At 51.7% G+C, this 24,344-nt stretch overlaps 2 protein-coding genes across 2 annotated transcripts in view; both read left to right on the top strand.

Moving 5' to 3' along the window:
- Positions 1-4,486: 4,486 nt before the first annotated feature.
- On the top strand, positions 4,487-5,827 carry LOC127664967 (uncharacterized). Its single transcript, XM_052157273.1, has 2 exons — positions 4,487-4,927; positions 5,606-5,827. Exons 1-2 carry the CDS (start codon positions 4,487-4,489, stop codon positions 5,825-5,827), a joined length of 663 nt encoding a protein of 220 aa, XP_052013233.1.
- Positions 5,828-6,725: 898 nt separating this feature from the next.
- Positions 6,726-24,344, top strand: part of Slc25a48 (solute carrier family 25 member 48) — a 44,859-nt gene continuing 27,240 nt past the window's right edge. The window contains exons 1-6 of the mRNA XM_052157638.1: positions 6,726-6,795; positions 7,654-7,905; positions 8,035-8,165; positions 14,701-14,875; positions 18,651-18,694; positions 23,306-23,377. Of these exons, the coding sequence (XP_052013598.1) occupies positions 6,726-6,795; positions 7,654-7,905; positions 8,035-8,165; positions 14,701-14,875; positions 18,651-18,694; positions 23,306-23,377 (744 nt within the window). The remainder of the gene's footprint in view (positions 6,796-7,653; positions 7,906-8,034; positions 8,166-14,700; positions 14,876-18,650; positions 18,695-23,305; positions 23,378-24,344) is intronic.

Raw genomic sequence — 24,344 nt, 5'->3', positions numbered from 1 at the left:
AATCCCAAGGTGAGTCACGGCTGCTGGATTAGCAGACAAAGACTTCAAAGAGGCTGCAGTGAGCGCATGTTCCCTAGGATCTAGAGAGACGTGTGGAAGGGGAATAAGGGGCCGTGTCTCCACAGAACTCCAGAGACACCTTTAAAGAGAACAGGCAGAAGTGCTGCGACTAAAATATATATAAGGCTGAATTAAAAATGTCCCTTGCATGATCCAGTAGGAGAATCAACAGTTAGAGAAAAGGGGCACACAGACCGGGGGTCACACACAGACTGGGGGTCAGTAAATATGATGCAGTCTGAGAGAAATGAGCCCCAGAGGACAAGTGAGAAAATATTTTTAGGATTTAATGATGTATTTGTTGTTATATTTCCAAGATAACAGGAGAAATAGAGTTGGGAAAATGCTTGAAGAAATAAGGGCCCAAAGTTGGTAAAGGGCAGGACCTGGCATATTCAGAGGGTCCGTGCACCCCAAGAGCATGTGCTCTGTGAAGACCATGCCCAGGCGCAGCATGAACTACTGAAAACAAGGATAAAGATTCCATCGGAACAAAGAAACACATTTCACAGTGGGACAATGATGTGCCCAATCCAGGGGCAGAGGCACCAGTTGGAGAAGTGGGAGCCCAGTGGCTCACACAGTAGCAGGACCACAGACAGGAGCAGTGTGTGAGGAAGAGAAGCCAAGAGACTAATCTGTTTGGTACAATGACATAATGTTCTAGACAGGGTAAAGCCTGTGTGGTGAGGTAGGTGGCTGGGTTCCTGGGAAAGGTGAGGGAAGATGGAGGAAGCGATGGAGAGAGAGGAGGGAAGTGTGTGTGGTATTATTCCTGGGGGGACAGGGACAAACATCGACTCACCCCAGGTGGGAAACCAAACTAGTTTTTTGGGTCTGAACAAGGAGCAGAACTTGGCTGCTCCATTGGACGTGCTGATTCGCTAATGAGATTAGCCTTCATGTTGACTGTATAACAAGAGCTAAAGGTAAATAAGTCTGAAAAATGTCCAAACGATATGTTTATTTATACCAAGTGAGTCAAAGAGATGAATATTAAAAAAAAATCTAGAAACAGATTTGAGCTTTAAAAGTTAATCATATGGGTTATATTGGTATTTCAAATCAATTTTGGGGAGAAATATTTACAAATGATATTAAGTGAGTTGGGCATCCCAGTTATAAAACCAAGGACTATATCCATTTATGGGAAAAAATGAATTCACCTAGATTAAACGGTCAAGTCTTGTTTTTCTTTTTGTTTGTTTGTTTTAAATCACCCAATGAGCAAGCAGCAGAGGCCATCAGAGTGAGGTCGAGTGCAGTCTAGAAGAGCCATGCCTGTGGCCATGCCTGAGCCCCAGAGGGCTCCACTGGCCACACCCAGGGGAAGCCCAGGGGCCTGCAGACCTCGGAGCTCCGAGGCTCCTGTCTCATGCTCCAAGGCTTCAGAGAACTCCAAAGTCTTCCATCTCCTCTCTATGCTCCATCCCTTCCTGAAATGACACAGCAGTGGTACCCTCCTGACTCAAAAGCTTACAGAGAGAAGCACGGGGCACACGTTAGCCCTGCGTGGCTGCAGAATTCTAGGAAGAGGTCAACAAGGCTGGTCCTTCCCCCCTGAGCAGCAGCACTAGGATGGCTACCGGAACTGGGATGGTGGCTCTGTGTAATCAGTCCTGAGACCCGCTCCCTTTACACATGACTTGGGAAGAGGCATGATGGGATGCCTCGGCTGTGGCCCGAGGAGGCTGAGAGGCTGGAGTATCAGGTGAGTAGAAACCCACACAGTGCTGGCCAGCTCCCCGAATGCCCTGCGGTCAGTGGACAGAACCGTGGAAACCTTTGTCCTCTCCACCCCATGGTGGGTCTCTCTGTGGTCTCTGGGCACAGGTCTCTGGTGAGTCACTGGCCCCAGAGAAAAGAGCAGGTCTGACTGCAGATGTTTCCCGTCTTTTGGTTTCTCTGCTCTCTTGGGGCCATCTGGATTAAGCTGAATTAAAAGGCAGGTGAGGAGCACAGGTGCTGGATGTAGGGCAGAGGTCTCCATGGCAACAGAGCCATCTGGCTTTCTTGCCTGGCATCAGGCCTTGTGACTTCATGGTGGAATCTTCTCTCAGTAGGCAGGAGGGGTTGCCTAGTGAAGAGAAGGCGGGGAGGGGGCTTGCAGGGGAGGGGCTTTTGACCTTTCAGCTCTAGTCTTGAGTTTTAGGTTTAGTGTCAGCACTTGGGGCTCCAGCCAGCTCCAGCCGGGACTCTAAGTGGCAAGGGCAGGTGAGTGTGATCAGTAGAGCCTGTGGGGCATCTCCTCTGAAGGCCTCTGGGGCGTCGAGTTGTCACACCTGGTCCCTTTTCAACCCAGGGGGAAAGACAAAATCATGGATCCTCCTCCTCCCTAAGAACAGTCAGTCCTGGTTGGCACCCCCTCGATGGCAGGAAGCTAGGTAGAGGGCGAGTCACCATAGGGGGTTTCCTTAGGAAGTACCAGCAGGGCCCTCCAACTCAACAGTGAGCCATCTAGTCCTCTGATACCTGCTAGGATCCTAAGGTTGCCACAGCTGACTTGTAATCCCGGTGGGTTTAGATGATGGTCCTGTCCATTGCTACACAGCATTGGAGGCCTGGAGCCTGATGCCAGGGTGTCCACAGAGTCCGTTCTTTCTTGGGGCTCCTGGGGACGAGTTGTCACTCCAGGTGCTGCCACAAGAGATCATCACACGGCCTTCAGGCTCCCTGAGTGTGTCCAAGTTTGCCAGTCCTAAATCTAAGGCATACCCTAACCCAGTAAAACTCATCTAGCTGCGGTTGCATCTGCCAAGATTATGCAAATAAGGGAGGGCATAGTCACCGTGCCAGGCCTTCGGACAGGGAACATGTATACACACATGTACAGTGAAGGCTTCAGAGGGACAGGTGGGGCACAGTCCCTGGTCCATTGCTCAGCCTGCTCCCCCATCACCGTGCAGTTAGACAAGTCCATCCCTGTGACTTTATGCAGATTAAGAGCAGGGGCATTTTGCAGTGCCAGATGTGTGCTCTGGTCCCTCCCTCCCTCCCTGGCACCATCAGTCCATGATCTAACTTCCCCAGGAGTTAGGTGACATTCAGCGACTTAGGGGCTATCGCTGATTCAAGAGCTGAGACCCCTAGAAGAGTCAGGAAAGCCAGAGCCCAGACCATAATAATCTTAGCCATGAAATCCAGAGTCTCCAAGCTGGAGTAGATCGAGGCCACTGGAAATAGTCCAATGGGCAGTGACGGAAGTGGAGAATCCAGGCCTCTGTTTCCCCCTGGCCAAGAAGGAATCCCCCATTTCTCTTCTCTGCCTCTTCATCAGTCATGGCTTGTTCCCCACCGACTCTGAGCAAGAACTCCACGCTAGCCAAACCTGTGGGCCTCCTCATTCTCTTCCCTCTCATTCTCGCCTTCCCCCTCCCCTCCCCCTCTGTCCCTCTCTCCCCCTCTCATGTGCATGGGTGTTTTGTCTGCATGTGTGTCTCCACACCACTAACATGCCTGCCTGATGCTCACGGAGGTGACATTGGACCTTCCCAGAAATGGAGTTACAAATGCCTTGAGCCACCCTGTGGGCGCTGGGACTTGACTCTGGATCTGTCCGAAGAGCAGCCAGTGTTCTTCCTAACCCCTGAGCCACCTCCACAGCCCCATCTTTGTCTCTTCATCGTCTTCCTTCCATACTTTCTGCCCCTCCTCCTTCTACTCTTTGCTGACCGCTGGGGCAGCAGGGCTTTTCTAGAACCCGTGGAAACGGAAGTAGACCAGATAGATGAAATTTATAGTCGGGGGGGGGGGGGGGAGAAGCAAATCAATACGAGTGCTTCACAGCAGAGGGTGCGCCAAAGAACGAGAGTCCTCGCCTGGGAGGGGTCAGCCAATGAGGTGCTGGGACTAACCCAGGGGGCAAAGGAAGCCTCCCTGATCAGGAGCCATATGCAGTCACTACCCAGGAAAGGTCGCAAAGCACAATGGTGTGCGCCCAGGACCTGCTCAGGAAAGGCCAAGCGAAGGCCTGTGTGTCCCCAACAGAGTTAGTTAGGGGAGTCAGCGGAGATCAGGATGTTGGAAGAAGAAACAATTTCTTGGGTTCTTTTGTTTGTTCTTTTTTGTTTTTCTTGGAAAAGTGTCGGGGGCATTGAATAGGCAGAGAAAGCAGGCAGGTGAAGAAAAGCAATCCTGAGATAACAGTTACAGGGAGGGAATTGAGGGAGACTTGTGGGGTGAGGGCCGCAGATGCCCAGGCAGCCTGAGGGTGGGCCCAGGGTATGCTGAACAGAGCCAGCGGGGGGTGGGGTGGGGGGAGTGAGTGAGGCTAGAGAGCCCAGGTTTGGACTATAGTGAGGAGCAGTGCTGGACTTCCCCAGAGGGGAGCCCTGATCAGGTGTGGACTCTAGAAGCCTCCCAAATATAGATAGGACTAGGGAGGGCGCAGGCAGCACCGGACGACGGAGTCCTCTCTTCTTAGGCAATGCAGAACCAGGAACCTGAGCTCAGTCCCTTGATCTCTCCGAGCCTCCTGTTGGGGGATGACCCGGAACACCTGTACCAGCAACTGCGGGCTACCAGTCTACAGGACAAGGAGCCGCTGGGCTCCCCCAGCCTCTCCAAGGTGGGCTCAGAGTACCTGCCCTTCTGCACGCATGAGCAGCCCCTGGCTATGGAGGAGCTGGCCCAGCTGGCTGAAGTCGGTCCAGGCCACGAAGCTGGCTGGAGCAGCAGAGGGGCTCTGTTCCTCGAGGACTCAGCGCCACCCAGTGGCTTCTTCCCGTACTACCGTTCCCAGGAAGAGCACTTGGCCAGTGCCACCACCCATCAAGGCTGCTGCTGGTGTCTGGGCTCCAGAGACTCCTTTCCAGGAAGGGAGACACAAGATGGCTGCCACAGAGTGATAGCCAGAGATGGATGCCTTGTGAGTTTGAAAAGGGACGGCAACAGCAAGAGTCTGGAATGCTCCAGACACCTATCCGGGGCCTACATCCCAATAAGACTGTGGCCAGGTCCCCAATGGCTCAGTAGATATAGGCACAGAGACTAGGAGGGACTGTCCAACTGTACACTAGCTCCCCCTTGCAGGAAAGTGACTCTGTAGATAAAGAATTACATACAAGAATTCAAGGAAAGGCCTGAAGCCACATCCGAGCCCCTAGAAACATCTGGTTACATCTTGAAATTTGTTAGACAAATTTCACGCCCAGACATTGGATGTGAGCCATTTCATTTAATCCCACTGACCATGAGACGGGGCTGGTGAGATATATTTCCTAAGAAATCAGAGGAGCATGACTTAGGTTACACTGCTGGCAGATGCCAAGTCTGGGTTCTGACCCAGACCTGTGCCCTCTAATCTCATGGGCAACCCCTGCCAACAAGCCGCTGGGCATGGGGTCTAGGGACTGCAGAGCTAAGTACTGGCCAGGATCAGACTTTCCCATAGTGGCCTCCAGGGGAAGAGGAACATTACCAAGGGCTCCCCACTTGACAGAAATGGCCTAGGTCCTGCCCACTCCTGTAGAGTTGGTTGTAGGCCAGGGTCCACCTTGGCATCTGGACCTGAATCTAGCTTGCATCTTATTTTTTCTTCACCCAGTCTCCCTTGGCAGGCCCGGACCTCATCTCTGGGTTTTCACGCTCACCCACCTGCTGCTGCTGCTTGGGAGGGCCCGTGTGTGATGACGACCAGGACCCCCCTCTCGCCAGACGCCATGTTCTTGGTGCCTCGGGATTTGTACCATACTACAGAAGCCCTGAAGAGAGGCTACGCACCAGCCCTGTGCTCTCCTCCTCTGTCCCAGGGAGCTCATGGGAGTGACCCCCAACCTGGTGCTGTCAGCCTGCTAAGGAGCAGCGGGGACTTCCGGGCTGTCATGCTCCACTACCTCCAGGTCGGTGAGGGACAGAGGAACTGGAACGGAGGCTCCACAGCTCAGGCCACCTGTCCTGGGACCACAGCTGGCCTAGTGAGTGCCCAGATCTCAGGCCTTCCTTGTTCCTCGCTCCTGGGGTAGAAAGAGGTCTTTTATGACGAGACCACCAAGGAGGGGGAAATCCTCTTTTCCCCCACAGAGGCCCACCGAGAGAACCATCTCTCCCCTCCCCTCCACACCTTCTTCAGTGCCTGGTGATGACGTGGTCTTCCACCCTGGTGTCTCCCTCCTCATGGCGGGCCTTGCCTTTCTCATTAAGGAGCAGAGGCCTGTGCCACAGTCAGCCACCCAATGCCACACCAGGAAACTCGCCATCTTGTCCCATCTATCCCACCTTATTCTTCCAGGTTGGGAAATCTGCCTCATGCTGTGTGTGTGTGTGTGTGGTGGTGGTGGTGGTGGTGGTTGGGGGGAGGGAATCACAAAAGTGGCTGCAGGGGAATTCCTCCTCCTCCTCGTGCCCATTTGGACCTCATTGCTGCAAGCCTGAGCGCAGGCAGCAGGGGCTCGCTCAACGACCTGAAGACACACAAGACACACAGTGCGCACTGGCTTTGTAGAGAATCACCACGAGGCTGGGGTGCCGCACCACCTCAGTGTGGTGCTTCAGAAGCAGGCCCCTCCCCTCTACTGAGCATTCATTATGAGCCAGGAGCCTGCCTTGCTAGACTTTTAGAGACAATCTCATTCTACAGACTAAGAAACAGGCTCAGTGGGGAGGGCAGACCACTTCCGATTCTAAGCACTGGCACTCGCAGAGGCCCTGAGGCTGGGGCTGCAGGGATGGCGGGATTGGCTGGTCACGAAGCTGAGCGGGAGCCTGAGGCACAGCAGGAGATGCAGCAAGGCTCTGGTGGGACCCGTTTACTCTCCCCCTGCCCCTTCCCACCCAGTGTGCACCTGAGACCCTTGTGAGTCTGCTTCTCCTGATGCTTCTCACTGGATCCATTTTGCTGTTTAGGAAAACCGAGGTGCATTTTGTAGGAAATCCATGTTGCTTTAGGATTGTACTCTTCACCCCCACCCTCCCCCACCACACTTGTTACGGGATCAGAAGAAATTATTTTGGAGTTCTTTGAATTCGCTCTTCTTCAACATGGGGCATTTGCCTGTGTGGTGATTACACTGACCCTGGGGCAGCAAGCAGTGGGTTGTGGGGTATGCTCCAAAGCCAAGAGTGACCTCAGACTGGACCCTAGGGACAATGGTGGCACAGGCCTTTACTCTCAGCTATTCAGAAGACCAAGCCAGGAACAGCAGGTCATTGTTACATTGTTACTTTTTACAAGTTAGACTCTGGCTCACAGTTTTTTTTTTTTTTTTTTTTTTTTTAAGGAAACTGTCGGTTAGGAGAAGCTCTATGACCACGTTCTGGGCCTTTTTAGTAGGTGTGCAAGTGGGTACAGAAGTACCAGATGCATCCAAGTCTTGCAGCAAGTGGGCAGACCTGGGCATTGATCAGAAATGATATGAGTTCTCAGTATGTAGCCCAATGACCCCAGGTTTGACCTCTTCCTTCAGAGGATAGTTGGAGATTTATTGCCTGATGCATATGTGTGCCCTGGGGTTAGGGTCGACTGAGGTGGTAGATCGACCAGGTTTCCTGAGTGCAAGCACTATTTTGAGAGGAGCCTGTATTCTTGTCATGGGTGACGTAATTGTCCACTCATGGCAGCAGCTCTCTTCCCTGAAGACTGTCACTGACCTGTAGATGCCACCTTCTACGTTCATCATCTCAGCTCCTGGCACCACCACCCAACGTCCTCCGGGGTCAGGCTCCAGCCCATGAGCATCCTGACTCCCAGGAGCAAAGGACTGCTGACCCCCTGGCTCCCGGGCCACTGCTCAGATGTACCACTGCCCTGCGCCGTCTTCCCACGCGCTTCGGCCTCTCCCCACAGCATGCCCATCTGCCCTCAGATTTTCTTTCCCTACACTGCTAGCACTCTTCAGGTAGCCATAGGTGAGGCCTCCAGGGCATGAAGGACAGCCCCGTGACCCAACCCCACCTACTTCTCTTGGCTTCCCAGTGAGGTTTCAGGCAGAGGCATCCCTTGTCAGCCTCTTACACAGGTACCCCCTTTCCTTCCAGATCTGCCAGCCTGTGCCCACTTGTGTCCATCAACTGAGGGGAAAGTCGGAGGGGAGTCAGGCGGTCCCCAGCCCTCAGAACCTGGCATGGAAGAAGGCACGGAACTCAAGGATCCTGCACTGGCATTCGGGGTGTGGTGCAATTGGCATGCTAATCCTGTTTTATTGATGATAAAGAAGCTGAGGCAGGGGAATCCCGGCATTTATGCAGTGGGGTGGGAATTGTGGGCCTTCAGGGAAGTCACTTCCCTCCAGTAGTCCTGGCCTGAAGGCAAGTTTGGGGCTTGGAGTGGAGCAGCCCGTATGTCTCACAATCATCACAACTGAGTGGCGTTAAGGAATCTGTTTGACCTGCACCCGCGCCCCCCCCCCCCCCCCGCCCCCGAAAGCCTGGTGTAGCCTGGCAGAGCTGGCCACCCACCCGCAACTTGGTTACAAGCTGCCAGTGATCCTGGAGCAAGGATTTTTTCTTCTTTTCAGTCTACAGTTTAGATCTTTGTTACTTCTTTTTTACTTGTTTGTTTGTGATCACTTATTGTGTGTAAGTACACTGTAGCTGCCTTCAGACACTCCAGAAGAGGGAGTCAGATCTTGTTACAGATGATTGTGAGCTACCATGTGGTTGCTGGGATTTGAACTCAGGATCTTTGGAAGAGCAGTCAGTGCTCTTAACCACTGAGCCATCTCTCCAGCCCTACAGCTTAGATCTTTACAGAATAGATCTTTTCAGTCTAAGATCTGTCTGTCTGTCTCTGTCTGTCTGTGTCTCTTTGTCTCTGTCTCTTTGTCTCTGTCTGTCTCTGTCTCTCTCTCTCTCTCTAGTCTCTCTGGCACCCTTAGACTTCTCGCTGGACCTTTTTTAATGCAGAGCCCAGCTCCTTACCAGCCTTTGGCAGGAAACCCCTCCTCCATTCCTGAGACCACACCCTCCTTCTTAACCTGGAGGCTCCGACCGAGTGCTGTGCAGTAGCGCCCTCTCCTGGCCCATCTTGTCAAGACACAGCCAGCGTCCCTGAGGTCTACAGTTTAATTCTTCAGACACTAAGAAGGCGTCACACCTGCCTAAGACCGACACCGCCAGCGACCAGCTGCAGCAGCGTCAACACTGGCGCAGCGACCAGGCAGCCTAGTCCTCAGACGGCCACTCCACCTTCACAGTCACATGCGCTGCACAGCTCCTGAAGTCTCACCGGGTGGACGACAGGCTGAACATCATTTGAGCATTCTCTGGGCAGACCCCAGAGAGCTGGAAGGAATCCCGTTCCCAATGACAAGCTCACATAACAACCAGGAAGTCAGTGTGGCCTTTTTCTACCTCCAGTTACCTCCCACAGCCTGCACAGGAATAAGGCAGGCCCAAAGCGTGTGTGGGGCCTGTCAGACATCAGTCAACTGTCTGTCTGTTGGTGGGGAAAGAGGTCTAGTGATCAGCACAAAAGCCTGGGGCAGGAAAGCAGCTGACACGTCAGAGGGTCTGAAAGAAGCCAGGATTCTGTGGGGCTCGGGAAAGGCCCTGGAGAAGCGTGAGGTAGCTGCCTCCTCAGCTCGGCCGTGATTAGGACTCCCTCTTCGGCTGACACCAAGCGGCTGCTCCTTTAGTCATTTGCCCCATGGCCTCCCTGTTCAAGGCACCTCTGAGTGCTGACAGAACATCAGACCTCTGCAGGCCCAGGGGACAAGGTAGACAGACTACAAGCCAGAGTGGACAGGTAGCCACGTGGGCAGGTTCAGCACAGACAAGGCAGATGTGCACTGGAGCAAAGGCCTGGCAGGGGAAGGGGGCAGCCAAGCAGGATTACAAAGGAGTTAGGCACCGGGGTTAGCCAGAGAGCAGGGTGGTGGTGGGGAAGTCTCTCTACAGGCGCCAGTCCACACAGTCCCACACAGGGAAGGAATGCGGGGTGTGAAGGCCACATCGCCTGGCTGGACTCCAGCTGGACAAAGCTAGGTGGTAGGAGGAAGGAGTGGAAAGGCCACTGCCCTCTGTCTCACAGACCTGCACACGCCTTAACAGGGAATTAGCCAGGACAGTCAAGGCCACAGAGTCCCCGGAGGGCACTGCACAGAGCTGGCCAGAGCAGAGGCCACGTTCCAGAGGCCTGCTGGAGTAGCCACTGGAGACGGGGCCCAGGACCAGTCAGAGGGAGCGAAGAGCCTATGTCCACCATGTTCGGGCAGTGACTGGGCTGTTGGAGGACAGTGGATGTGGGATCCATGGAGAAGGGAGGACAGCAGGAATCCCTGGCTGGCGGGATGAGGCCCTGGGAGAAAGAGGAGGCGTATTGCCAGGTTGGCAAGGCATCTAGAGGAGGTGCAGTTTCCCAAGCTGAGGAGTATGGAAGAAGAGCATGGGGGCGGGGTTGGGGTGGCAGAGGGCGGGGTCAGAATTCTCAAGGATGTGCGGGAAGCATCAGTCTCAGGTGGAGGTAAGGAAGGAGGAGCAGAGGCCCAGTGCTCAGAAGTGGCGCCTGGGGTCAAGTGACACAGGATTGTGAGAGGAGAGATGAGGGTGTAAATTCAGGAAGGTTCCTGAAGGTCTCCAAGGAACCCCCATATCTACATATGGATAGCAGACAAAGGGGGGGGGGGAAGCCGCAGGCCCTCACCACAGCAGGTCCGCAGCTGGCTCGGGTGTAGGTGGTGCTCACAGGGAGGGACTGAGTCCTTGGGTAAGAAAAGAGTTGGCAAGCCAGAGTTGGCTGAGTAGATTCCAGGCACAGTCAGAGATGCCAGGCCGCAGAGAGCCTTTCCTGACTTCTGGAAAGACCTCCCTCCTCTGGTACTTCCCAGTAGCTTTCACAATGCATCCCAGGAGGCAAACTGTCTCTTCCTTAGCCGCTTTCTCAGAAGCAAAGACTGGCTTTGGTTGCCCTTGAAGGAGCCAGTGAGAAACCAGAAATGAGCCCCATTATCCAAGGATTCCAGTGCCCCCACCCCCGACATGCCTCTATAACACAGACGACACCGCTGGGGTTCCCTGTGTGGAAGCACTGAGAGAGAAATGGAATGGAACCTACAGAGCCCGTCCGAGTCTCCGCCTCTGAATCTCTGAGAAGTTAACTCTCAGCCCGGGTTTCCCTGTGAGCTGGTTGCTTGTGCCCCAGCCGAGAGGACAGCTTAGATTCCGACAGCGGCGGTAGCACTTCTGCCCCCTAGAGGCAAATCCAGGAAGGGCAACAGCTTGTCCCTCTTCTGGATCCAGTGTTCTGCTGGGTCCAGTACCCCAGGGCTCAGGACTCTGGGGGGCCTGCTCCATGCTGCCAAATGACATACGGTTCTCTTATGCTGTGCCTCAAGGACAGGCCCATGCATGCAATCAGGACTGTGAGGGCTTCAACTGTTCATTGGCAATCAAAACAGCAGTACCCTGGGCCAGGGAGGGCATCTTATCTGCCAGCAATACTGCCTGCCAACGCAAGACCACCCTAATGGTGCTGACCCAGGACTGAGGAGCTGGCCATCTGTATGGAAGTGCTAGGCGGTCCTGCAAGAGTGGCTTTGGAATCTGGCTGGCCACATCGGATGTACTCCAACGATAAACTCACTTCTTCAGAGACCTTACATTTCCCTTCCCAAAGGTTCCAGGCCCGATCATGGGCATAGCAGAACACAACTTGGAGCCTAGTGCTGGGGACAACCATGTGGCCTCGAGGCTGAGTGGATCACTATGTGCATACAAACTGAGCTCAGCCACAGGCTGTGGCTTTTTGCTCCTCCATAGAACATTGCAAGATTCCTCTTGCCAACCTGGGCCTCGTGATCTGCCCTGTACTCGGGTGTACTAGGGTGGCTTTGGCTCTGGGATTTAAAAGTGAACTCTGTACACAAGCCATGAAGGAAGGTAAAGGGGCTACAGGAGGATCTGAGCCTCACTCATCAGCAGTCTCTATAGCAGGGGTCGGTGGTCAGAGTCTTGTCTCGGGAGGAGAAGCCAGGGCAGTTGCTCCTACATGTTGACCACAAAGTGGCATCCTGGGACAAGAGCAGAGCCAGCAGAGACACTTGCTAGAGGCAGTATCCATCACTCCTGTTACCTTGAGTGCTGTAGCGGGGACCCCGAGTGCATTCCTGCTGGAAGCTACACTGTTGAACACAGGGTCACCCACAGAGGCAGGGGAAGGCAGGGCTTTCCTAATGGAACAAAGGCGCCTTGTGCGGCCAGCCTGGATGTCCCTGGGCTGTGCTGGGTGTGTGGCCTGCTTACAGAGGGAATCGGAGGCAGAGAGGACCATCCTTTGGCTGGGTTAGTGTGGATTGAGCCAGAATCTGGTGGGGATCTCCTGCCACTGGCTGCCCCCGCCCCTGCCCCCGCCCCAGCTATGGCTGAGAGAGACTTTGGACCACTAGGTTCTCTGAGCACAGGGCCCCGAGAGGACGTGGCTAGAGGAAGGGTCACAGTTGAGAGGAATCATATTGTTAGGTCAGCACAGGGCTGTACTAACACCCACCAAGTGCCATCTCAGGAGGGGGATCGGGCAGCAGTGACTGTACATTCTAGAGCACATAAATACAGGGAGGAGGGGTGTGCCTTGGGGTGCGTGGGTGAGGAGTGTTTCTTCCAAGCTGAGAAAACAGGACTCAGGACCTGCAGCTTCCCCAAAGAAGAAAGTTGCCTGCTTTAGAATCCTGGCTGAGAAGGAGGTGGCTGTCTGTGGCTTCCGTTCTGGCAACTTAGTAGAGGGAAATGCTAGCTAGCTGTATCACCTTAGTTCCTGGCAGGTCCTGGAGGGAGTCCCCAGCCTTGCCCTTGCCATTCTGAAGGCTGGCCAGGGCAAGCTCAGGTCTCCAGGGCTGTGGTGTGAAGTTCTCTGAGAAAGCCTCACGTATATAGAAGGTTCTGCTGAGTTGCTGACTGATCCAGTGTTGTGATTGTAGAGGGTTGGGGTGCTGCCAACTGGGAGCCAAAGTTACCTTCTGTTCATTAATAGTCTTTCATCGTCCATCTCTGTTGAGATCATTGGCTTCTACCAGCATAAAAGTTGAGCATCAGAGAGCACCTGTAGTCTGTAGCAGAGTTCGCTTGCTTCACTGTAGCCTGTAGTGGAGTTTGCTTGCTTCATTGTAGCCTGCCTGTTGGAAACATTGTTTGCTCCCTTTGTAGTGAGAAGGCCCCCAATGCAGGATAGACCTGTCCACAAGAAGGGGACTCTGTGCCCACATCAGAGGGGCCCCAGGAGTTTCTTTCCAGGTAGGGTTTCTCCCTGGCCTTTTGCCTGTGGCAGCCAGGGTTAGGGGGGAAATTTGAAATCTGTTCAGGTTGAGATCTGGCTACGTTCATCCCCTGCTTTGGCCACTTTTCTGAAGGATTAACCCTCTCCATGTAGGATGCATACACATTTTATATTTTAAACATAATGGCTTTCCTGGCTCATGAGGTGTAGTTCACAGACTTGCTGAAAAGGGTAAGCCCTCGCCCAGGGAGGAGGCTTTGGCTAAGTGGATTCATCCAGAGCTGGTATTTATTTGGAGCTGGCTTGATACTGATGTCTGGGTGAGGTGCCTCCCACTGCCTTATTCAGTTTCTCACTAGTAAATGGGACTCTCAATCCAGGGCATGTGGACCGTGTGAGGCCTGGAGGAGGAGATGACATCGCAACTCTAAAAGTGGCCTGGGAAGGTGTGTGTGTGTACTCCATCTTATAGTGAAACTGTCTGTGGCTTTCAGTCAGCCCATCAAAGCATTGAGAATTTCCAGTTTGTAGATATTGTTCAATTAGTTTTTGTGCATGTGTGTGCATGCATGTGTATGTATGTATGCCTGTGAGTGTGTATATGCTTGCATGAATGTGTGTGTGCTTGTATGTATATATGTGTATAAGCAGGCACACATGTGTGAATGTGTACATGTGTACATATATACAAGTGTACATGTGTGTGTTTGCATGCATATGTATGTGTGCATGTGTGTACTTGCATGTGTATATGTGTGCACGCATATGTGTGTTATGTGCATGTGTATGTATGTGCGTGCGTGTGTGCGTGTGTGCGTGTGGTGTGTGTGTGTGTGTGTGTGTGTGAAGAGAACCTTAACTCTCCTACTCTGTTTCCCATGAAACTGTCAAGTGAGCCCCAGTAATACTCCTGTCTCTGGGGACCTCCACCCCAACTCTGAAGTTCCTGGCACCCAACCATGTCTGGCATTTATATGGGTTCTGGGAACCCCAACTCAGGTCCTCATGTGTGCACAGCAGGTGATCTTTCCCACTAACCCGGATCAGCTCCCCAAACCTTCAATTAGTTATTGCAGAGCTGTTTGTCGTTAACAGTTGAGTCTTTCCAGGTGAGTTTATTGCAGGCAACTTCTGGTGCGTGTAAAGCTTCCCTCCTTCCCGCTCTTGATGAACTTTGGCGGCCCCTGTTTGTGTCCTTTCACCTGGACACAAACTCAGAAGCTGTATTATTGGGGAGAGAGTAGTGGCCAGAAGAACCAAGGGGATTTAGGGACTGGGGCCCCGCCTCCTGGATCACACCTTGTGGAAGTGCTGTGCCTTTAAGATCCTCTGGGGGCGGGTTGTCAGCCACCCGCCCTCATTCGCTGTCAGCCCGAGCGCGGGTGGCTGGAACTCTGGAGTTTAGAGAAGAACCTGCAGAGTGACCGAGTCGCTCCTCTGCTGTGCTCCTGGCCCCTTGGGGCCATGGCCAACACTCACTGAGCTAACGGACGTAGCGCCGCCGGCTGCGGGAAGGCGAGGCGCTCGCCGTGTCGGCCATGGGCAACTTCCAGCTGGAAGACTTTGTGGCAGGCTGGATCGGAGGTGAGTGGGTGAGTGTGCTTGCGAAAGACCCTCCGCACACGGGGCGAACTGCCCAGCGGCGCTGGCTGTTTGCACCCAGGGCGCTCAGTACGCTTTGCATTGCGGATTTCATCACGCATCCCGGAGTGCGCGACGCCTGCAGCACCCGGTGTCCCTAGCCCAGTGCGCTTGGCTGGTCCTGAGGTCCGTCCTAGTCTGTGAAGCCAAGCTCTTTAAGATTCACATCGATTTCCTCGAGCTTCTGATTTGCCTCAACTTAGGCCCCAACGTAACTTGCTTGGGTCCCATAATGATTAAACAGCTGGTCAGAGCTGGCGACCAATGGAGCCACCCCAATGCGCGCACACCCTTCAGTGACCCGGGGCGCACCTGAGTTGGTGACATATCTCCAAGTAACTTGTGCTTGGGTTGGCACTTGGCTTGGCTGCTGAATCCCGGTCTCAGGGTGGCCAAGAACGTAGACTTCAAGATCAGGTTGTCTTGAGGGCGCTGATCCTGAAGGGAGCGGAGCCCGCAGGGTAGGAAGTGGAGCGTTGTGATGCCGGCGCTCTAGACAGCTGAGAGGAATCCTGGTCTGGCCGCCTTCAGTGCCCCTCTCTCCAGCTCTTCTGGATCTTTTGGTGCCCCACCTCCCCCTCAGGTGTCATTCACCATAGTTCACCACAGCAAAAAGAAAACAAATTAGCTGGGCGTGGTTGACAAAATAAGTTTCTGAATAAAGCCCAGCTGGGGCTTGCTGAGTCCTGAGGTCTCTATCAAGTCAAGACTGAGAGTCTGAGGCACCTCCTCAGGCTCACTGCAAGGGCGCTTCGGATACCCAGCCACCTGCAGCCCATGGACAGGATGCTTAGCAGGTTCCAGGTCAGCTGAAGTGCCTGTGCTGTATCTTCAGAGGTTTGTATTCTACATTAAAAACACCTCTAGCTCAAGTGTATGATTTGATGATTTTTAGTAACTCCACCGAGAGGTAAAATACCCTGTAGGTTGGGAAGTATTTTTAGGCATGCCTCATCCTCCTGTGATTCGCAGTTGTGCCCCCACCTCTCAGAACAGCCACTGTCCTAAATATTTGCTTTTCTGGGCTGTTGTTGTGTTGGGAATCCTGCAGCGTGCGCCCTTTGCTCTGCTTGTATGCATTTCTCTCATTGCATAGCAACCCCAGTGAAGTCGGCGCCTTTACAGCCTTATTTAGCAGATAAGAAATGGAAATGCAGAACAATTTGGTGACTTTCCTAAGGTGGACATCTACCGGCATTAGGATCCTAATCCAGGCAACAGGGCACCAAGAGTCCGCCTGGGGCCCTGGAAGTCCTTGAACCCCTAAGCTTGCCTATCACCTTGGTTGTCCTCCTTAAGGAGACACTATACAACACTATTTCACGATGCCTCACACTTTCCTTTGAAGCTCTACAGATCCTCCAAGCTTTGGAAACTGCTGCCCTAGCACCCCGCCTTTTACTTTCATCCCTGATTTCAGGTAGGTGGTAAGGGTGGGCAGGAAGATGCCTGTCTGCAGCTGGCTCTGAGCTACTGCTCCTGACCCGAGGATGCCTGCCCTGCTCTGGGCAGGGAGACCAGGTACCCACAGAGCTGAGCTCCCCTTCCTGATGACAAAGTGAGGTTTTGCCTGCTTCTGTTCACCTCTGGGCTGCTCAGACAGGAGGTTCTAGACCAAGCAACAAGTGCCCCTGTTGCCTGGCTTGTTAAACCCACTTCTGATGGCAGAGCTCCTGTCATCAGTGTGGTGGAGGAATTGGTCCTAGAGAAAGAGCCCTGTGTTCTTGTCAGTTGCTGGGCACCACAGAGGCTTCGTACCTAGATCTGGGACTGTTTTACACCAGTATGTGTGTAGCCAGGTGTTCTGTCTTGTCTGTCTGCCTCACTTTCTCTCTCTGTCTCTCTCTGTCTCTCTCTGTCTCCTCCTTATACTCCTGCTTTGAAGCTACCCATTTCACTGTTTGCTAAACAAATGCTTTAGAGTTTACTTTTAACATGACCAAAGGAAAGCCTATATCCATTCAGTGGTCACTCCTAATTCCCCTCCCTATAGCCCTGGAAACCATTTATCTGTTTTCTGTGTTATGGCTTTGCCTACTCTACATAATTCATTTAAATAAAGTTGTGCGGCCTGTCTGCCTTTTGTGTGTCTGGCCTCCTAGCTTAGCACACTATGGTTTTTAAGGTTTGCCCACATTGCAGTAGGGTTCATCCTACTTGTTTTGTGACCCCAGACAGAGTATGGGTGACAGACCAAAGAAATGATTCCAGCAAAGTCTAGCTTAACAAGTCAGTTTACTGGAGTGAGTTACAGAGGTATAGACAAGAGCTTAGTTGCAGGAGCCTGGGTGACTCACAGGCAGCTGCTGCTCTGCACATACCCCAGCTGCTGACGGCTCCTGAAAGCTACTGCATACGTGTTCTCAGTACAGCTAGGAAGTCTCCTCTCTCCAGCAGCCCTTACTGTTTATGTAACATTGGGAAGAGAATCCTGTAAATCTTATAAGTTTCAGGGAGTTCTGAGACTTGTGAGTTTTACTTCCTGAATGTTAAGGATTCTCCAAGATAGGATGTTTCTATTTGGAGAAAACGGCTACAAAGTACTACTCACAGCTAAATAGTAATTCATTTTTATGCACCATGTTTATTCGTTGTATGTCATTTAATAAACATCGGGTCTGTTCCCAGCCTTTGTGGCATGTGATGAACAGTATGCTGACCATGAGTGTCCTTGTTTTGTTTTGAGTTCTTGCTTTCAGCTCTTAGGTATAGATCTAGGACTGGAAATGCTGAGTCACATAGTGATCCTGTGTTTAACTTTTTTTGAGGAATAACCAGTTTTCTAGAGCAAAGGCTCTGGTTCTTTCAACAACAAACAAGAGTTCTAATGCCTCAGGGCTACAGAGGTAGCTCAGAAGTTAAGAGTCAGCACTACTCTTGCAGTGCAGTTCCAAGCATCCATGCACCCACAACCATCTATAAGTGCAGTTGCTGGGAAGTAGATTTCCTCTTCTAGCCTCTATGGGTACTGCAGGCAAGCGGGGCACATATATTCAGGACAGCATTCATTCACATAAAAAAGTTTAAAATTTTTTAAAATTTCTTTACATCTTTGACAATGCTTATTATTTCCTTTTTAAAAATTGCAGCCATCCTGGTGAATATGAATGGAAATATTATTGTTTTGACTTACATTTCCCTAGTGTCCTGTGATATTGAGTATGCATTCACGTACTGTTGGTCATTGGCATGTCTTTCAGAGGGATGCCTATTTTGGCCATTTAAACATTGTTTTATCTGTAAGTTCTTGGGGTATTCTGGATTTGAGGCCTTTACCAGGTATATGATTTGTAAATGATATCTAGTTTTTAAGCTGTTCCCCTTCACTCTCATGAGAGTATCTATTGTGATATCTACTTCACCTATTTTGTTCTTTTGTTGATTGTACTTGATTATATGTGTGTGTGTGTTTTACTGTAACTACAAATGTTACAAAACCAGGTTTGTAAAGTATTTCCAATATATTTAAGTCTTTATAGTTTTAAGCCTTTGGTGTATCCCAGATTAACTTTTTATAGGTAGTATGAAGCAGGGGACTAACTCTGTTCTTCCACGTGTGGCCATCCGGTTGTCTTAGAGCCTTAATTTCTATTTGGGAGTCCTTTTAAAACTAAAGCCCAGGTTTGACCCTCCTCTCTCTGCCTTCCTCAGTAACTGGACCAGGCCTTGCACACTGGAAGATCATTCTAGTGACTAACTGACTGATGTCTGCTGTGCCTCAGCTCTCTGACCTATTCTAGGAGATGGCAGGGACAAACCAGGAGTCCAGAGTTTGGGTGACCAGCTGTTCTTCTTTGACCTACAGGTGTAGCCAGTGTCATTGTTGGCTACCCTCTGGACACAGTCAAGGTACAGTAGCTGTGTTTTCATGACCTCTTGGGGAAGTAATGCACATGGGTCTTTCCTGGGACGGTGCCTCTCTCTGATCCACTAGAAACCCTCCAGCCAGACTCCAGGGCAGGCCCTCTGCTCATCCCAAGGGATTCGGGTGTTAGGAAACATTGTTTCCATTGCTGTCTCCTGTCTATCAGCAGGATCTTGTGAGTTGGTAAGAAAGGAGCTAGGGCTCTGCTGATTCTCCTTAACATCCTCCAAGTACCTGGGGAGCTAAACAGTCAGGAAAGGTTTGGAATGTGAAATGACCCTGGGTAGAGACTCTACCTTGGAAAGGCCAGAAAGACCAGTTTTGTTGATTCATCTGGTTCTGTGTTACAGCTGTGGACCCAAATCTAGGCAGGTCAGCCCTCAGTCCTGAGGGTGCTTGGATGTCAGGTTGGCGATTTCGACCTAGGTTGGAATAACCCTGAAAAGGCTCATAGGGTGGGAGACTCTGGAGCCAGCAGAGCCATCCTGACATTCACAGGTACTCCTGAAGGAGTAGGAGGGCATGTCCCATGTCCTACCATGAAAAACAGAGAGATGAAGGGATAAGATACCAAAAAAGGACATTCTGATTCTCTGCCACCCACCACCCACCACCTGCCACCCATCTGTGGATAGCAGGGCCCAGCCAAATCCCAGAAACATGACTGCCAATACTGCTTTTGACTACAAAGAATGCCTAGATGGTGTACAGGAGCAGCTCAGAGGCCGGACTCACATGTCTACACTTTCCTTTCTGCCTGTCTTCCTCTGTATGTGACAATGGGCCCCTCCTAGGTTAGGGCTAGGTCTACTCTCTGCCTTCTGTCTAGCTCTCCTCCAAGATGGGACTCAGCTATTATCCTTAGCTTTGTCAGCAGGACACTGGTTACCCCTGCCACCCGACTTACTCAGATTTGTCAAATTCCTTTCCAGTCTACCCACACCAAAGGCTCCTCTGACAGACAACCAACACCCGTGGGATCAATTGCCAAGCACACTTCAAACCAGAAGTCATGGGCTATGGAACTGCACAGGCTATGGGGTCCAGACCCTGATTTGGGCAGTGCCTACTTGCAAAGCCTGTTTAGCAGGGCTTAATTCACTCTGCCTTGCAGGTAACATCGGGAGAGCTGTTCTTGATACCCTTATAGTGGGGAGCCATCAGTTTAATATTATCAGTGTAAATTAATCATTCAGTTACCACATCATTTTAATCAGATTCAGAGAATGTGTCTAAAGGTCAGTTTAAATTGTAAATGTAAATAGTACATATACATTTCTCTTTGAGGGCACTATGGAGACCTCTCAAAAGCCCTCCTCTTGAGTGGCTTCCTAGTGGATGGCCCATGGACTGATTGCTCATCAAGTTTGTACCTCTGTGTCAGAACACGGCTGTGTGCCACCGTCCCTCTGGCTGACCAGATAAAAGGGAATTCTTAACAAATTATGGTTGGATGGTTGTGAAGAACTGGTCTTTAAGAAGGTGACTGATGTATTAGTTTCCTGGGTTGCTGTAGTAAATTAGCACCAATTGGCTGTTTTAATTTAACAGAAATTGGCACTGGAGAGATGGCTCAGTGGTTAAGAGCACTGGCTGTTGTTCTAAAAGACCTGGGTTCAAAGCTCTGGCAGCCACATTAGGTGGTTCACAACCATCTGTAACTCTAGTTCCAAGGGCATCTGACTCCCTGGTCTGGCCCAGTAACTACTCACACATGGTGCACAGACATGCATGCATACAAAACACCCGTACACATAACTAATAATAAATACATTTTAAAAACAAACAAACAAACAAACAAGACACTCTTACAGTCAGGAAGCAGAAAGCAAAGTCAAGGTGTTGGACTGTTCTGGAAGCCCCAGTGGGGCTCTGCCCCATGCCTCCCTCCTGGCTTGTTCTGTGGCTGCAGTTCTGACCATGGCTTTACCACTCTAGCTACAACTCTGCCTCTGCCTTCATGTGGTCTGTGACTCTTGCCAAAGATCTGTCTCCTTTCTAAGGACATGGACACTGGATTCTTGCCATTAGGGAAGTGAGCACCTTTGCTTCTTGTGTACTCAAGCCTGCCCCCCTCCAACACAAACACCTGGAAAGGCTGATGGCTCCTCCTTCTCATTTTGTTCTGCATCCTGGGAAAAACCCTTCGGCCTGTGAGAAGATCCGGGTGTGTCCAGCCTGAAAACCTCTTGCTGACTCCCCAGTGTGGTAGTGGACTCACATGGTCTGCCCTGAATCTAACCTTGGGCTTTTGTTTTCCCCAGAACATCCTCCTTCCTTCTGGCTAACATTTTCTCTAGATTCCCTGCCAACAGCAAAGGCTTCGGCAAATCTAAATAGGAGTCCAGTCAAGGCCGGTGAGATGGCTCAGTTAGCAAAGGGCTTGACTGGTGCGCACAAGGACCTGGGTTTGATCTCCAGAACCCATGTTGAAAATGCCAGGCATGGTGGCATACACTTGGAATCCCAGCACAGGAGTCAGGGAGACAGAAGGCTCTCTTGCTAGCCAGTCTTAGCTAATTGGTGAGTTCTGGGACAGTGAGAGACCCTATCTCAAAGGAAGTGGATATGAGTCACCTTTCTTTTCTAAGTAGCCTTCAATCCCTAATGATGATATTCAAGGTTGTCCTCTGACCTTTATGTGCATATGTGCACATGCAGCCCCCCATGTATGTGTGTACCCACAAGCACAATAATAAAGGAATCCAATCTTAGCCACAAGGCCTGCCCTCTGGAGGGACGGGGTTGGATGGGAGTGGCCCCAGTAGGCTCAAGTTTGAATGCTTGGCTCCCAGTTGGTGGAACTGTTGGGGAAGGATTAAGAGGTGTGGCTCTGTTGGAGGAAGTATGTCACTAGGGGCGAGCTTTGGGGTTTCAAAAGCCCACTCCTTTCCCAGTTAGACTCCCTGTAAATCATTCTTCTGGGTCAGATATAAAGCTCTCAGCTTACATCTCGGGCACCATGCCTGTCTGCCTGCTGCCGTATTCTCTGCAGTGATGAAACTGTATGACCCCCTAAATTGAATATTTTCCTTTATAAGTTGCTTTGGTCATATTTTTTTTCACAGTAATAGAAAAGTAACTAAGACACACCCATTCCTGGCACTGAGCCTTCCTGTTTTCTAGTCTGTAAAATGGGTAAATAGCACCTCCTGGGTGAGGCTGTCATGAGGATTGTCCAGTGGGTGCTACAGACAGAGCAGGGAGCAATTCATAACTCCCCTGATAACTTTCAGGGGTAGGAGAGGGTAAGCCAGGGGCCTGCCTGAGGGCGTAGGACTCATCCATGGAGTGCCTTGATCAGCAAGCCCTGGGCTGTTGGCCTCAGGCAAAGGCTTCTTCCCCTGCCCTGGGCTACTGGCGGCTCTGTGGTGAGGAACTGGGATGTCTAATACCTAGAGTTGTCTGACAATATGCTGGGCTGCTTCAAGCCGCCACAGCAAGGATGGAAGCTAAATCAGAAGTGTTCTTCATCTGTAAGATGTGGCAAAGGTCTTCCTGATGCCCCTATGCAGTCTGCAGTCAGTGCACACTGATAACCAGCTCCTGGGGTAACCAGGGTCCAGGAGCTTGGCTTGGTGACTGACCTCTGTGGGGCTCCTAACAGATAGTGCAGGATATAGGGACTGAGAAGGCATCTTAGGAAGAACGCCAGGCTGTATTTCTGAAAGAGAAGCAGAGCCTCAGCGTCCAGGACACCACCCTGAGTAATCTTAGGAACTTCCTTGCTGTCCGGTGCCTGTCATCTCCTAATGACCCAGACTTCCTCAGAGGGTGCCATCTACCTTTCCTGTGTGACCTCTTCAGTCACTGTAGAGTTGTAAAGAATTGTTCCAAAGCTGTGACCAACTCCAGGCAAGGGCAAGAGGAGAGGGTGATGGGGGGCCCTGCCCCGATGGAGTAATCTGATGGAAACCCTACTTACTGTGTGTAAGCTCAGACCCAGCAGGAGAGCAGGGACCAGAGGAAATACTAGGGGCCCAGAACAGAGGTTGGAGGCAGGAAACATAGCTACAGTTGTCATGGAGGCAGGATGCCACCGGTAGAAATGGCTCGGAGGGTATAGGCAGGCCAATCCCCAGAATGTCCTTGGCATAGGAGGCCTTGGAGAGTTATAAACAGAGTGACATGATTTCAATTATTTTAAGAAAAATCAGCCTGTGGAGGTGAGAGGGAGACACTAGGGCCCAGGCTGTGTTCTGGTAAGAAAGGAGCAAAGACTAGAAAGATGTCTGCTGGGAAAAATTAGCCGGTGCCCCCAGAAGCATCTAGAAGGGTGAAGTGAGAGACAGCACAAAAGGGACAGAGCTGAGGTCTGGCATTTTGTACCTAAGAGGCTGGCCTCCTGAGTCCAGCAAGCATTGTCCTTACACAGCTAACCGATCTGGGTCACCCTCTGATCCAAAGCAGCCTTCTGCTGCATGGCACTGGGTGGATGGATATTAGAGCAAGTGTCCTTGAAGATCATGCGGCACCGGCTGGCCAGGACTGAGCCTGGTCCTCCTCCTCCTCCCCTGTGGGTCTCTTGGGGTAGGGTGTCTTTGGGGCTTGTGACCCATCTCTGAGTGGCTCCCTGCCCTTGCCTCTCTCCACAGACTCGCCTGCAGGCTGGTGTCGGCTATGCGAACACATTCAACTGCATCCGCATGGTGTACAGGAGGGAGAGCGTAAGTGCCCTGGGGTGGGTGGAGGGTGCCCGCCATGGCCTCCCTCGGACCTCATGGACCCGCCCTCCTACATCACTGCGGCTGACGGGAGGCAGCGCGTTCCTGCTGCGGCTCACCTATTTCCTCTCATCTTGTACCATGTGGCAAATGCTGCCTCACTTCAGCTTACCCCTGGTCACTTAGGACATTGCCGGGAAGGAACTTTCCAAAGTTTTGTCTGAACTCTCTGGAGAAGCTCTGAGGAATTTAGAACCACGGGATGGAAAGTTCCTGCACAAATAAGGTGGACTGTTAGTTTCCCAACACAATGGCTGACTGCCGGGAGGCTGAGCCTCAGCAGTCTCTCTGGATGCGGTGGGAATCCCCGCCCCCACCCAAACACGTGACGCAAGTGCTGATTTTCAAATAGGAAATGGAATAATATTTTGTAACACCAGCTCCCTTCTTAAGACTTAGCAGTTGCTTTCTGAGACTACCCTTTGGGGAATCTACGATTTTATAAGTTACATTTAGGATAAAATGGCTCAGTGTAAAGAAAGAGTCAAATGTGGTCCTTCAGGGCAGGTGGCTCTGCAGGGCTCTCCTGGGTCCTGGAAATGTGCCCCGTGAGATGTTGCTGTCACAGCTACATTGTAACAATGCCTTAGGCCTGTACAGCCTCCTGCAGGGACCGAGCTTGCCAACAGACAATGCCAGTGTGGCTTTAAATCTTGATTGGCCACTCTGAGAATCCGGGTGAGTAGTGCCAACCTCGTACTTGGAGTTCTCAGGTAAATGGGTGCGATTCCCCAGTCTCCTGAAATTTGGCCATTGATTCTTTTCTTTGGCCACATTCCCTGCAGTACTTGCCAGCCGGTGTCCCAGTGCCAGGCCTCTGGTGGGGACTTCAGGTGTTATTTCTGAGACAGTGTAGCTCAGGGTCTCAGGTTGTGGAGGAAGAGCCTGAAACAGGACACATGCCCATGTG

Source organism: Apodemus sylvaticus, chromosome 14 (assembly GCF_947179515.1).
Source record: "Apodemus sylvaticus chromosome 14, mApoSyl1.1, whole genome shotgun sequence".
NCBI lineage: Eukaryota > Metazoa > Chordata > Mammalia > Rodentia > Muridae > Apodemus > Apodemus sylvaticus.
This window is presented reverse-complemented; position numbering and strand designations above follow the sequence as displayed.

What these genes read in the sequence shown, in the direction of transcription:
- LOC127664967 (XM_052157273.1), top strand. Translation starts at nt 4,487, where the DNA reads ATGCAGAACCAGGAACCTGAGCTCAGTCCCTTGATCTCTCCGAGCCTC. An exon ending in TAGCCAGAGATGGATGCCTT is followed by an intron (nt 4,928 to 5,605) that starts GTGAGTTTGAAA and finishes TTCTTCACCCAG; the next exon opens with TCTCCCTTGGCAGGCCCGGA.